At 37.7% G+C, this 12,373-nt stretch overlaps 1 protein-coding gene across 1 annotated transcript; it reads right to left on the bottom strand.

Moving 5' to 3' along the window:
* Positions 1–974: 974 nt before the first annotated feature.
* Positions 975–11,119, bottom strand: prodha (proline dehydrogenase (oxidase) 1a). Its single transcript, XM_034208559.1, has 14 exons — positions 10,593–11,119; positions 10,209–10,417; positions 8,270–8,304; positions 7,182–7,331; positions 6,990–7,054; positions 5,833–5,949; positions 5,458–5,537; positions 5,254–5,335; positions 4,457–4,549; positions 4,147–4,293; positions 3,553–3,728; positions 3,383–3,481; positions 2,998–3,086; positions 975–2,288 (listed from the first exon to the last, which is right to left on the bottom strand). The coding sequence occupies exons 1-14, from the start codon at positions 10,929–10,931 to the stop codon at positions 2,098–2,100; spliced, it is 1,872 nt and encodes a 623-aa protein (XP_034064450.1). The 5' UTR covers positions 10,932–11,119; the 3' UTR covers positions 975–2,097.
* Positions 11,120–12,373: the final 1,254 nt, after the last annotated feature.

Raw genomic sequence — 12,373 nt, 5'->3', positions numbered from 1 at the left:
CTCTTTCTTGATCCTCCTTAGCAACGGTCATTACAGTCCTCTACAGCAGTCTGTACTACTGGATTAACAACGTGTCACATGTTCTGAATTGACCAACCAGAACTTTATTTAGCTTTCCTATTGTTTATTGTTGAATGTGGGCCGGGAACATTTTTTTTATTCTTAAGTGGGCCCTGAGTTGAAAAGGGTTGGGAACCCCTGCTTTAAAGTCTGTTTAGTTCATTTCAGGCCACGGTTATGTTTTCATAACAGTGCAACTAATATCCGTGTATAACATCTATCTGCATATAGAGCACACCCAGCAGGCCTGCTCGTTCTCATCACAGCTGTGTGTTGTGGTGGTTTTTTTTCTTTCTTTAGTCTCCAGATACCTGGCCTCAGCTGCTGTTGACTTTGGCAGGGGCTGAACATTTAGTAGGTCACATCAGTTCTGGCACGCATCAGTTTGTCTACGAGTGTTTCTGTTGCAATGGTCGTAGTTGTTATCATTGACATCTGAATAAGTTCTGGCACGCATCAGTTTGTCTACGAGTGTTTCTGTTGCAATGGTCGTAGTTGTTATCATTGACATCTGAATACATCACTGAGGACTACCAGATAAGTGTCAGTACGAGAAAATCAGGATTGCGTTTATCAAGTAAGAGCTAGCAGAAGCTGGAGTTTATAGACCTTTTAAGCAGGAACAGACCATATTAAATGATTACGTAAATCATGTTACTTTTCTGTTCTTAAAGATCCTTCCCCAACAACTAAGAAATCAGCCTCTTCATAAATGTCCAACTCCAATATCCACAGTTGCAACATAAACACAATTCAGGTTTCTTTTAATGTAACTGTATTTAAATTTGCCTTATTAATTACACATCAAAAATAAAAACCATCAGGAAATGCCTTCAAGTAAAACCAAAAGTCTACTCAAACACTTGAGATGTGCCAGTGTTACAAGGTTAAACACTAAACAACACTGTAGATCATTCACATGGAAACAACATCTTTATTAAAGACAAAGAGCTTTTGCAAGTCCAAAAAGACTTTTTTTTTACAAAAGGGTCAACTTAGACTCAGTTTTCAATTTTATGGTTTTACCAAAATGTATAAGGACAATTTAAAGTATTAATTTATAGTCATAAAAACAGCAGTTTAAAATATATTTTCCATTACATTCAATCCACCACAAACCAGATATATTTACACAACCATTCCTTTTGAATTACAACAAAAACAAATATACTTACAGGCAGTTTCCCCTCCAATGCACATAATGCAACATGGCTGACAGTTTGGGCCTGACAGCTGTTATTGTGGCTTGTTTTTGGAATAAAGGGCACAAACATTTATAGTTTTCTTCTTTGAAAATCTGCCGCTATTGGTACCGTTGACTTCAGATGAATATGAAATCATAACCATTACATCCATATTAGTATAGTATTAAAGCACACTAGGTGTTATTGATCCTCTAAAATGGATCACAGTGAGTCACGATGGGACCGTGAAAGAGGTTTCTTTTGTCGTAGGTGAATGAAGGTTAGCTACAGTAAACAGCCACTTTCACGTCATAGGTAATTAGCTAATTTCCAGATACCCACAGCAGATAAAGGTGAACAGTTTACAATAAGAGACTAAGTCTTTAATTTTTAAGTTATACAATGAGATACCGTATTATCAATAAAAGATGCTAAGTATTTACAATCCCCTCAGAGAACTGTATAAGTGTTATAGTCGCTGACTGACATTAAAATGTTACCATTTAAAAAAACTTGTATATCTATATACAACTTAGCCCCCTCTGGTTGGCATACATACATTTTTGAGGTGATTCAGAGTTATCCTAGTTAAATAGCCACAAATAAATCATCACTTGTAAATAGAGCATCACATCAATGTTTCATTATGGCACTGTTTTTTAAAATATAAATATACTGCTAAATGCAAAAATAATCTCCATCGCAAACTAAATCTCAGTAAAACTGCAAAACTTTCCTCTGTACTGTGCAACCTAACCAGCCAGGGAGAGACATTACTCTTCCCCTATGAAGCGCAGTTAGCCAGTGGAATGCTTACAGACATCCTGCAGGTAGTATGTTGTGGTCAGGTGACTCAGTACACAGGTTTGTATACAATCTGTCCAGCCAGCACTCTGCGTTTCAGCTCGGTCCACAGCAGGCTGCGCTCTCTCTGCGATCCCTTCATGAAGCCTCGGTTCTCCTGAGCGCGGCGCGACAGATACGGCATGACCTCGTTGACGGGGCCGTATGGAACGTACTTGTAGACCGGGAAACCTGCTTGACCTGTTTTCAAAAAAGAGGCGTGTCTTAAATCTGTGTTCAATATATCCACCCTGTGTGCATTCCATGTTATGGCTTAGTTTATATCCACATTGACACATTTTCATACATTTAATGGTGCTGCAACGTAACTTGGGTGGGAGGCTGTAAAACTGAATTAATGTTAACTCTGTAAACTGGAATAATGCTGCAGTAGATTAACACATTATCTTTTTCATTTGGAAATAAATGTATGCTGAGACAATATTGTCACACTAGCAGAAGAGAGGTTGGGTTAGTTTTTTTTCTAAATGAAAGCCCAGAGCCCTTCACTGACATTAGTTTTAGTTTGAATTAGAGTGGAGAAGTACCTCAGTTATATGTATTTTGTGTCTCACTTGCACATTTAGATAGACTAATATGGTTTCGGTTCAGCTAGCAGTCTGCTTAACCAAACATAATGTGCATAGATTGGATGGATCATTGGAAATAACAGTTGAAGGCTGACGTGTGTGTGTGTGTGTGTGTGTGTGTGTGTGTGTGTGTGTGTGTGTGTGTGTGTGTGTGTGTGTGTGTGTGTGTGTGTGTGTGTGTGTGTGTGTGTGTGTGTGTGTGTGGTGTGTGTGTGTGTGTGTGTGTGGGGGGACTTTGTTGTAGTAGATTATGTGATGTAAGCCTCTGTATTTCCATAACTTGCAGTTTACTTTTAGTAACTGAGCTGAGTTCGATATACCTAGCGGGAAGCTAATCTGGTCACACATGCCGAGCAGCTGTCCAAAGTAAATCTTGTTCTCGGCAGGAGATAGGCCCATCTCATTCATTCTGAAAAACAAAAAGAAGAAGCAGACAAATGAAAAGGCTGTTATACAAACAGAGTTTAAGTGTGGTATTCCACCATTGATTGGCAATCTCGTTCTGTAAATCCTATAAATGTCTTGGAAAGTTGACAAAGACATTTTTGGCTTAATTCAACATCCTGGGTATTAGTTTAAACCAATTGGATTAATCTTTAATGAATGAAAGGCCTAAGGTTTGTGTGTGTGATCAAACTAAATCTACACTTAGTACATGCCAGTTTTTTTTTTCACTTTCTCATGCATGTCTTTGGCAAAACATACTTTTCAAGGGTGTAATTCACTGTGTCCTCATTGTGAGTTGCCACCATGACATTTGCTTTCCTGCTGTGATCGATCTCCTCCAGCACATACTCCAAACACCTGGATAAACAACAGGGCAGATGGTTAGGCTTTTAGACATTTTCTAGCTGAGTCTGAAATTCAAAACTCACTTGTGATACATCCTGTTGGTGGCCTCATAGTCGGGGTTTATCGGGTCTTCGTAGCCGATCTCTTTGGCCCGGTCTCTCTCTTGGTACATGTAGGCTCCACGGACCAGTTTGGCACCAAAGTACCAGCCCTCCCGTCGAGAAAGCTCAACATCTACTGTTACATTGTCATAGGCGTCCTGAAAGTGTTAAAAACATATAATTACTTGACTATCCCGCCATCCTTAGAAGGCTAGTGACACAAAAACTATATTTAAATAGAAAAGGTGTATATTAAAACTGTACACAGGAACAATACATAAAAGAAACAGAAACAGACTGGAATGTGACAACTCCCCTGCTTGACTCCTTCTCTTTACAAACAATACTAAAGTGACTCACTGACCCAATTTTTTTAATTATTTTTCTATGCCTGTCTGTGTTTTTTTCTTTCCTGTTTGTATTCCATAAAATGTAAAAATGCAATAAAAAAAAATGTACTAAGAGAAATGACACTAAAGATGATTTGGGTTTCACAGTTGAGAGAAAAAATATGTTTTGTAAAAATTATTACAAAATATAGTAATGCTTAGATGTTGTTAGAAATGGGGGTCTCACCTTGAGGTAACACTGGTAAGTGTTAAAGATGATGGGCTTCTCTCTGTTGAATTTCCTCTGCATTTCCAGCGCCAGTCGACTAATAGCAGGTTGGAAGTACGTCTGCTCGGCGTCCACCATCAGCCTGACCCCGTTCTCCACGGCATGCTGGTGCACAGAGAGTATTTACCGTTACCATGAAACTCATCATTAATGTGCAAGGCAAGACAAGTAAAGTCCCAATTCAGTTCTAATTTAATTGATTTCCTTGAACCAGGTTTAGATTTTTGTGTTGCCATGTATAATTATTTATATGTTTTGATATCTTTACCTTTGCCAGAACATCCACTCTCTGCAGCATTCTCTTCATCTGACTCTCCTCCTCAGCTGTAAACGTTTTCATTAAAGGTTCCAGATGGCCTGTCTGCAGAACAAACACACAAAACACAGAATTATTTTTGAACTTGCTATTCAAGCGATCATTATGATCAGGATAAACCTGCTAACTCTATCAGTGTGTGACAGGCTGGGCAGGGGTTGGGTGGGTTAGAGGAAGATCAGCAGGAGTGCCTCAGCCATTTTGTCCTTTTCCAACCGACTTACTCTGCAGATATGTACAGAGCACTGTCATACATTTCTTTTCTTTTTTACTTAATCAGAAATGTTTTTTACTTACGGGAAGAAGATAGGATATTGCGCAAGCAACAGTTATAATCTGGGAAGAATGTCCATTTCTTATGGAAACCAGAACTGCATGAACTCCACAATATGATAAAGAATTCCAAGTTCTTATAGAGGAGCTAAAACATTCTACTTACTTCCAACTTATCGTGTCCACAACTGTCTGTTCATGAGACCATTATGTGTAATTACACGTATCTGTAAAAAGTAGGAGTCTGAAAGGTGTATTTCAGAAAGTACCTCGAAAGAACATGTCTGCTATCAAATGGTGTATCACTTTTGGAAACATGCCCTTTTGAAGGTGATATGAAGGCCTTATGTGTTGGCGACAGTGTACAGATAAGATAAGAAATGGCCAGACTCATTTAACACTTACTAAACTGCCTCAGACAGTTCCTCTTTCCCTTTCAGAAACTGGACATAGCACTTCATATTTACATGACTCACCTCTAGGTTTGGCACCATAAGCAGTTTGGAGATTGCTGTTGTATCGTTTATCAAACTGTTCCAGTCCAAAAGGTCCAACGTTCTGGCAAAAAGAGAAGAGAAAAATGTTAAAATAAAAAAAATATTACTCACTAAACAGGGTTTCAAGAACTTAAGCCCAGTTTGCTTATCTGAAGTATTTGCACTAATGAGTGTGTATCTTACCCTGACACACCAAGCTTCTCTCCAGTTATCCAGTTATCTATGTCGTCCTTGGCTCCAACACCCATTTCAATCAAACTTTCCTAAAAACCAAATCAGAATCAGAAACGGTTTTATTACCAGGTAGGTTCTCACACGTACGAGGAATTAAACTTGGTGTCGTGGTTTCATACATAAGAGTAAAACAAGAATTACAAAACAATGATAGAGAACTATTTTAAGAACACTATAGTAACGTTAAAAAAAAATAAGAATAAATATAGTAACATTACAAATTAAATAAAGCAAATGTTTCAATCATTAAAAACATTTCAGCCAAGTATTGTTTTAACAAATGCTTTAAGTCACTAAGGCACAAGCACAACAGGTAAGACCCACCTTGAGTTGTTCCAGCTCCAGCTTTTGTTCTAAAACCTTCATGTCAGATTTTCCTTGTTGTGCTGAGAGGACTTTAAAGAATTGCCTCCATTTAACCAGGACTTCGGAAAACTGGAGCTGTTCAAACACAGAACAATTCATAAAATATAAATGCACTAAACCACTGCATTTGAATCATCCTGAGATGTAGTTAGTACGACACATCTCTACTCTATTCACTTAAGAACAATCTTCATGCTCACTGTCTCTTACAGACACATACTGTTCATTTTTATCTGACAATGTTAAGACAGTGTGACTTGTTTCTCCCTTGACTCAAGACACGTTCTTTTTTTGTGACCAACTTTTTTTTTTCTGCCCTCACAAAGGGACTTATATACACAGATACAAATTATATAGACAATACAAAAAGAAAAGGAAAAGACAAAGAGAGAAATAAAAAATATAGGGAATCCCTTTCCCATGCCACCCCGTCCCTCCCCCTTCCCACCCATCTTGCCATTTCACAGAAAATCCTACCTGATGTTTGTTAGCAATCGTCGGAGTTCATCTATCTATTATATTATTTATATTATTGCAAAACAATGTATCCACATAAAATACATTCATACCTTTTTTTTCCACATAACATTTCATCTGTTTAAACTGAATTGAGATTAACTCCTAATAATCCACAATTGCACCAAGGTGTGCATATATGTACAATCATAATTTACATGAATGATATTGCCAGATCAGCAGCTCTTTGAATAGCCTCTAATGTTTCCCCCTTAGCCTTATTAGCAGAAGCGATTGACAGCTCTGAGATTAGTAGGTCATGGAAGGATGATATCCATTGCTTAATAAATAAAGTATGTGGGGGTTTCCATCGTATTACAATTATTTTTTTGGCTGCTGTTAGACCAGCGAAAAGCTCAAGACACATTCTGGCAGAACAGTGTGTACACAATAATGTGAACCTATAATCATACTAATCAATTGGCATTGACTCAAAACCATGAAGAGATAAATGAATGGCTAATGTTTTAATTCCCCCGTCATAAAATCTGTGTGCTTTGTTATCGATAGATCTGGCAGCACTGCTGTTGCATTTCAATGCCAATCACACCTTTATCTAAATATCTTAAAGTATTTAAAGGCATAAAAGTTCAACTTACAAGGAACTGTGGCCGTCCAAGAGCGGTCATTTTGATGGCAGAAAATCCATCTGTTGAGGCTCCTCCTGAAAAACATTTTATTGTCACCAGATGTTAGAGCCAGTCCCTTTTACAGAAGTTTTATAGCCACTATATAATAACCCAACAACCAAAATGGTTCTGCATGGCTTCCTCAGGAACTTTACTACTCACCAGAGGCTTTAATGCAGTTAATGAATGTCTCCATTTGATTGTCACATTTGGATTCATCTGCATAGAAGTAGGTACGAGCACTAGTGACCCCTCCACGCCTGTCCCCAAACTGACGATGGGCTTGGTATTTCTTTTCGCGATGATCCGCTCCTGAGGTGAGAGAAAGTAACAGTAGCTGCTTGAAAAGTTTTCACCTTCAGCTTTTTATCCATTCCTGTATTATGAAATACTTTAAATATTGGGGTACTACGGAGCCCCTAAAGGGACATGGAAAAAAAAAAAAGAGAGAGAGAGAAAAAAGGGTACAATGTTTCATAACATTTAATAACAAATAATAATAATAGTTTAAGCCAAAACATGTTCGGCAAGACAACATTAACATTTTAAATGAATATAAAGTATTTTCTCTCTTTCTTTAGAACACTTTACAATCCTACAAACTTTAGTTTTGAGTACTTTTATTTATTTCTGCCATATAAATATATCACTAGTAAAAATGTATGATTGTACTACTTTTATCAATATTACTGATAGAGACAGTGATTCTGAGAAAATGAATTTACGAACTACCATTTCTCATTAATAAATTAACATTTAATTAGGACATCAGTAAGTTTAACTCCAGGTCCAAGCACTGCATCATTTTGAATAAAATGTAAAGAGAGAAAATGTTTTAATGTAAATGTTATGACATGGATATGGGACTTATCCATGTCATAACATGTACAACCCCCAGTATTGGCCCTTCTATATTTAAAAGCAAATGTAACACCAGCATTGATGTGTTCCTCACAGTTTAGTCATGTGATTTAGTTTACAGCTCATGAAAAGCCATTGAAGTATGCAGTACCAATTTAAATAAGACCTGAGAGAGCACGTGAATGATATACTTGAGCTTCCAACGTCAGCCCCGTAACCTGAACCAAGCGCCTCTCTGTAGCAGCAGGGCGGGACATTTCTGATCTCACTAAATCCAGATATAACCAGTTCTCCCCAGGCTAGCACACATGGCTGGTTTGCAAGACATTTGGAAATATATCAGTTACACTACATTACAATACAACACCCTTTTCAAATCCTATACACACCTGGACTCTCTTTCTCTGCTTCAGAAACACATGAACTGAAAACAAAAAAAAGATTATAATTATTAGAATAGAACAGCAAGTTAAAAGGCTACCTAAAGTGCTTTATTTTGCTACAAACAAATGATTATATCAAGATATTATCGGCCATCTAACCTATGTTTTATTTCAGTTTTATAACTTTTTAATATTCTAATGTGATCTAGGAAGACAATCTTGAAGGATATAATGACAGAAAAAGATTTTTATGTTGAGGAAAGTAAAATGTGCCAGTCCTTCTGTGCCCTCTTACAGGAGTTTCCTATACGTGTTGTAACATGAGAGACATCATGGAACACACTGAACTACATTGTTCATTGTGTTGTCGTGCTCATACCCCTAACAGTATGTTCGTCCTGTGTTAATTGAAAAGAGTCTCGATAAAGATAATTGAAAAAACATCTGTATCAATTTAGTGTATGTTTGTGCTTTGTGAGAGTAGCTCATTTCCTCCTCTGTAGATTGCGTAACACTTCCGTGTGTGTTCCCCATGAAGGGATCCGGCACATTACTCTAAAAGGCTGGCAGTGTTGTAAGGAGGTAGGCCTACATGCCCCAGTTGAATAACCAGCTTGACCTATCAGAGGAGAGGGGTCGGTCGTGTCAATCCGATAGAGTTTGGCACTGTTGTGCTACTGGAGATGAAATAAGGTCACATAAGTTTTGATTGCAATCGGATGACAGACTGTTTATTGGGAAATATACTGCAGAATGCATGACTCAGTATACGTAGGGTAACGAAAGACCTGAAGAGATAAGATAAGTTTATAGGAATGTTGTTGTATACGTGGGTAAATAAAAGAGTCACAAGATAGTTTTAGGAGACACAACACAAAATGCAGATAGAAAAAAAACGGACGACAAACGCATCAACACTTAACTAGTGTCTTGCAATTATCAGTGCCATATGTTTAGAAAGGTTAAATTACGCTTAGCAATTGGTTTAACCTAGTAGGGGGGGCCAAAGGCAAAATGACCTGTTGAGGCCCTCTGCATAATATTTCCCCCACAGTCAGAGACATGTTGCTTTGGTGTAAAGGCAAAGAGTAACATTCTGTCTAGTAGCTACCCTTAGTTATGTCATTATAACATGAAATAACTTCAAAGTGAAACAGTGCCACTGTTAAGGTATTATTATTATAAATATATCCATCTGGGCTGACCTCTCCTGACTAAATAACTTACTTTGAGCTTTTGAGCAAATCTCTGGTTAACAAAACATTCAAAGCAGTGCTTTCACATGGATCTTTGCGATTAAACTGTTTTACAGATCTGTCCACACAATTAACTGGTCGATTATTCAACAAATGTGTTAGCCGACTAAGAATTTCTCGAGTCGAGGACAGCACTACTTTTCTTTGCAACAATTTCACATTACATATTGTATAACATTCTCTTGCACTATTTTATTTTATCTGTTTTATTTGTTTTATGTCCTATATATATATATTCATGTTGCACTGTTGGAAGACCCTTTTTCATTGCCATATCTACACTGTAGCTAATGTGTACATGACAATAAAGCTTTTAATTGAATATTATTCCTGCATTTGCTCTTTCTAGTGTACAGCTCCTATTTCAACATGCCTTGCCCGGGTGTGGGGTGTCTCTTTTGAAACGGCCCCTTCTTGTTTACTCCTGTTTTCCAATAATTTCTTTGAAAGTATTACTTAAAATAGAGCATGGGCTGGGTCATGAACTTGTATTGTACTTCATGTGATACGGGACTGTACAAATACACTTGACTCAACAGGCCTTGAGTTGAGCATGTTACATAACTGGTCTGGTTGCACATATGGCACACATTAAGGTTGAAGCTGATTAACCGTGCTAGGTTTGGAGCATTAGTACACCACTTCCTACTCTGTGAATTCAGAAATATGAATGAAAAAGCATTACTTACTCCATTTCCTTCTTCTCTGCCTCCTCTTGTGTCAAGTCCTCTTCAACACTATAGTCCAAAACTGCCCCAACACCAAAAGCCTGGTTCTTCCTGATTAAAGGTTTGATGGAGTTGTGGTCTTCCCCTGCCACAAACTGACCATAGAAGGTCAACTTCATGATCTTCTCAAACATCCACTGACCAAACACCTTCTTAGTCAGGTCCATCAACTGAGAAAAACAAGAACAATTATAGTAATTATTATTGTATTATAACAGCAGACTCCATTAGGTAATAGGACATTCTACTCAATGCAGTACTTGTGCCTTTACAATTGGCCTCATTAAGAGCAGTACAAACACTTTGATGTTCTTAAACTTAATTGAGGAAACTAACTCAACTCACCTCTTTGTTCTTGTCAACAAGGACATCAATAGTGCAGAGCTTGAAGACCAGCAGACTTCGAAGCAGTTCAATGTTTCCTTTGCTTCTGTAGGCTTCCTGTGTGTTGTCGAAGTCGATGCTAATTTTATTTAACAGTGTCTTTTTGACATGTGTGCCCTGGCTGATGAGTTCCATTGGCTCGGCTTCCACCACGCTGCAGCCATCGATCTGTTGATGTGTCTCTTCTTTGCTCTTGGTGGATGCCACTGTTGATCGACATCTTCCCGGTGATATGCGTACATTCCTCACATTGCCCGGGTTCGCCCTAACAAGGGCTGCTGCGAACTTAGTGTAAGACATTTACTTTTATTTTCGAGTTACAGACAACAAAACACGAGCTTCCTCTCCTCGCTGTACTGTCGCTATGAGGTTGCCCTGCCAGCGGGCGCTGGGTAGTTTATATTTAAAGTCATCTCGCGCAGAGGGGCGGTGCATCACATGTTACATGACGCTGCGACGAAGGTACGTTTTAACCGTTTGTTTTTTCGTTCTAATTGAAAAAAAAAAAAAAGCAGAAATGGGTCGTTTTTTGGTTTTTAAATTTTGCCCCAAAACGAAAAAACGGAAATTCAGCTCGTTTTTTCGTTTTTTTGTTCTTACTGTTAAAACAAGTATAGCACTCAATGTTTCGTTTCCATAAGTGGGTGTGTCTCCAGCACCTCCTTGCTTCTGATTGGCTAGTGTGCCCTATGCTTGCGCTGTACTCTTCAAAATAAAGGTTCTACGTCTTTGCCTTTAGACTGCGTTACAAATATACGTATATTATTATATTCATACAAGTACAGAAGACAGTCTGTCCGTATGTTTGTCTTTCTATGTATATGTCTGTCTCGATGTCTTTCTATCTCGATGTCTGTCTGTCTGTCTGTCTTTCTGTAACTATATTTTAGAGTTTAAAGCGTAGCCACTTTTACTCCACTACATGTATTTAAAACCTTTAGTAACTTTACAGATTTGGATTAATTATGTAAAATGTAATCAATACTTAAATCAGACTTTAGTTCCACCTGGAGTAAATCCACAAGCTCCTGCAGTATACAAAGTCATTCAAACTCTGCACCTTTACCAGCTTTGAGAACACTTTCTCAATCATTATAAAACACATCATATATATTATTCTGAAATGGACCAATCTGCACAATGACTACTTTTACTGTCGCTACTTTCACAATATTTTGATGAGAATACTTTTCTACTTTTACTTGAGTAACATTTTGAATGCAGTACTTTTACTGTAACAGAGTATTCCTACATTCTGGTACTTCTACTTTTACTCAAGTACAAGATCTGAGTACTTCTACTTTTACTCAAGTACAAGATCTGAGTACTTTTACTTTTACTCAAGTACAAGATCTGATTACTTCGACAACCTCTGATTAATGGTTGATTTCCAAATGTTCTGTTGGTGCGTGGATGATCAAATAATAGTGTTTGATTGTATTGCCTTACGTATGCAGCTATTTGCCTGTGTTTAGAAACATAATTAAACATACCATGGATGGACACACATTCAAACAATTTTCCATTTATTAAACATTGCAGATGAACAATTAACAAGTCTTACAGCTAAAGAAAACTACAACAATAATGTTCTGTATGATGATATCATGAAACCTGGAATTTGAACACACACCACTTAACAATAAACAATAAACTTAACAATAAACGACTGAACTGCTGTCCACTTTAGGGTAGGGCCCTTAAAGCATCCAGTTCTGCAGACAGTCCAGCAACCTGGGTAT

Source organism: Gymnodraco acuticeps, unplaced genomic scaffold (assembly GCF_902827175.1).
Source record: "Gymnodraco acuticeps unplaced genomic scaffold, fGymAcu1.1, whole genome shotgun sequence".
NCBI lineage: Eukaryota > Metazoa > Chordata > Actinopteri > Perciformes > Bathydraconidae > Gymnodraco > Gymnodraco acuticeps.
The sequence above is the reverse complement of the archived record's forward strand: the minus strand, read 5'-3'. Positions and strand labels throughout refer to the sequence as shown.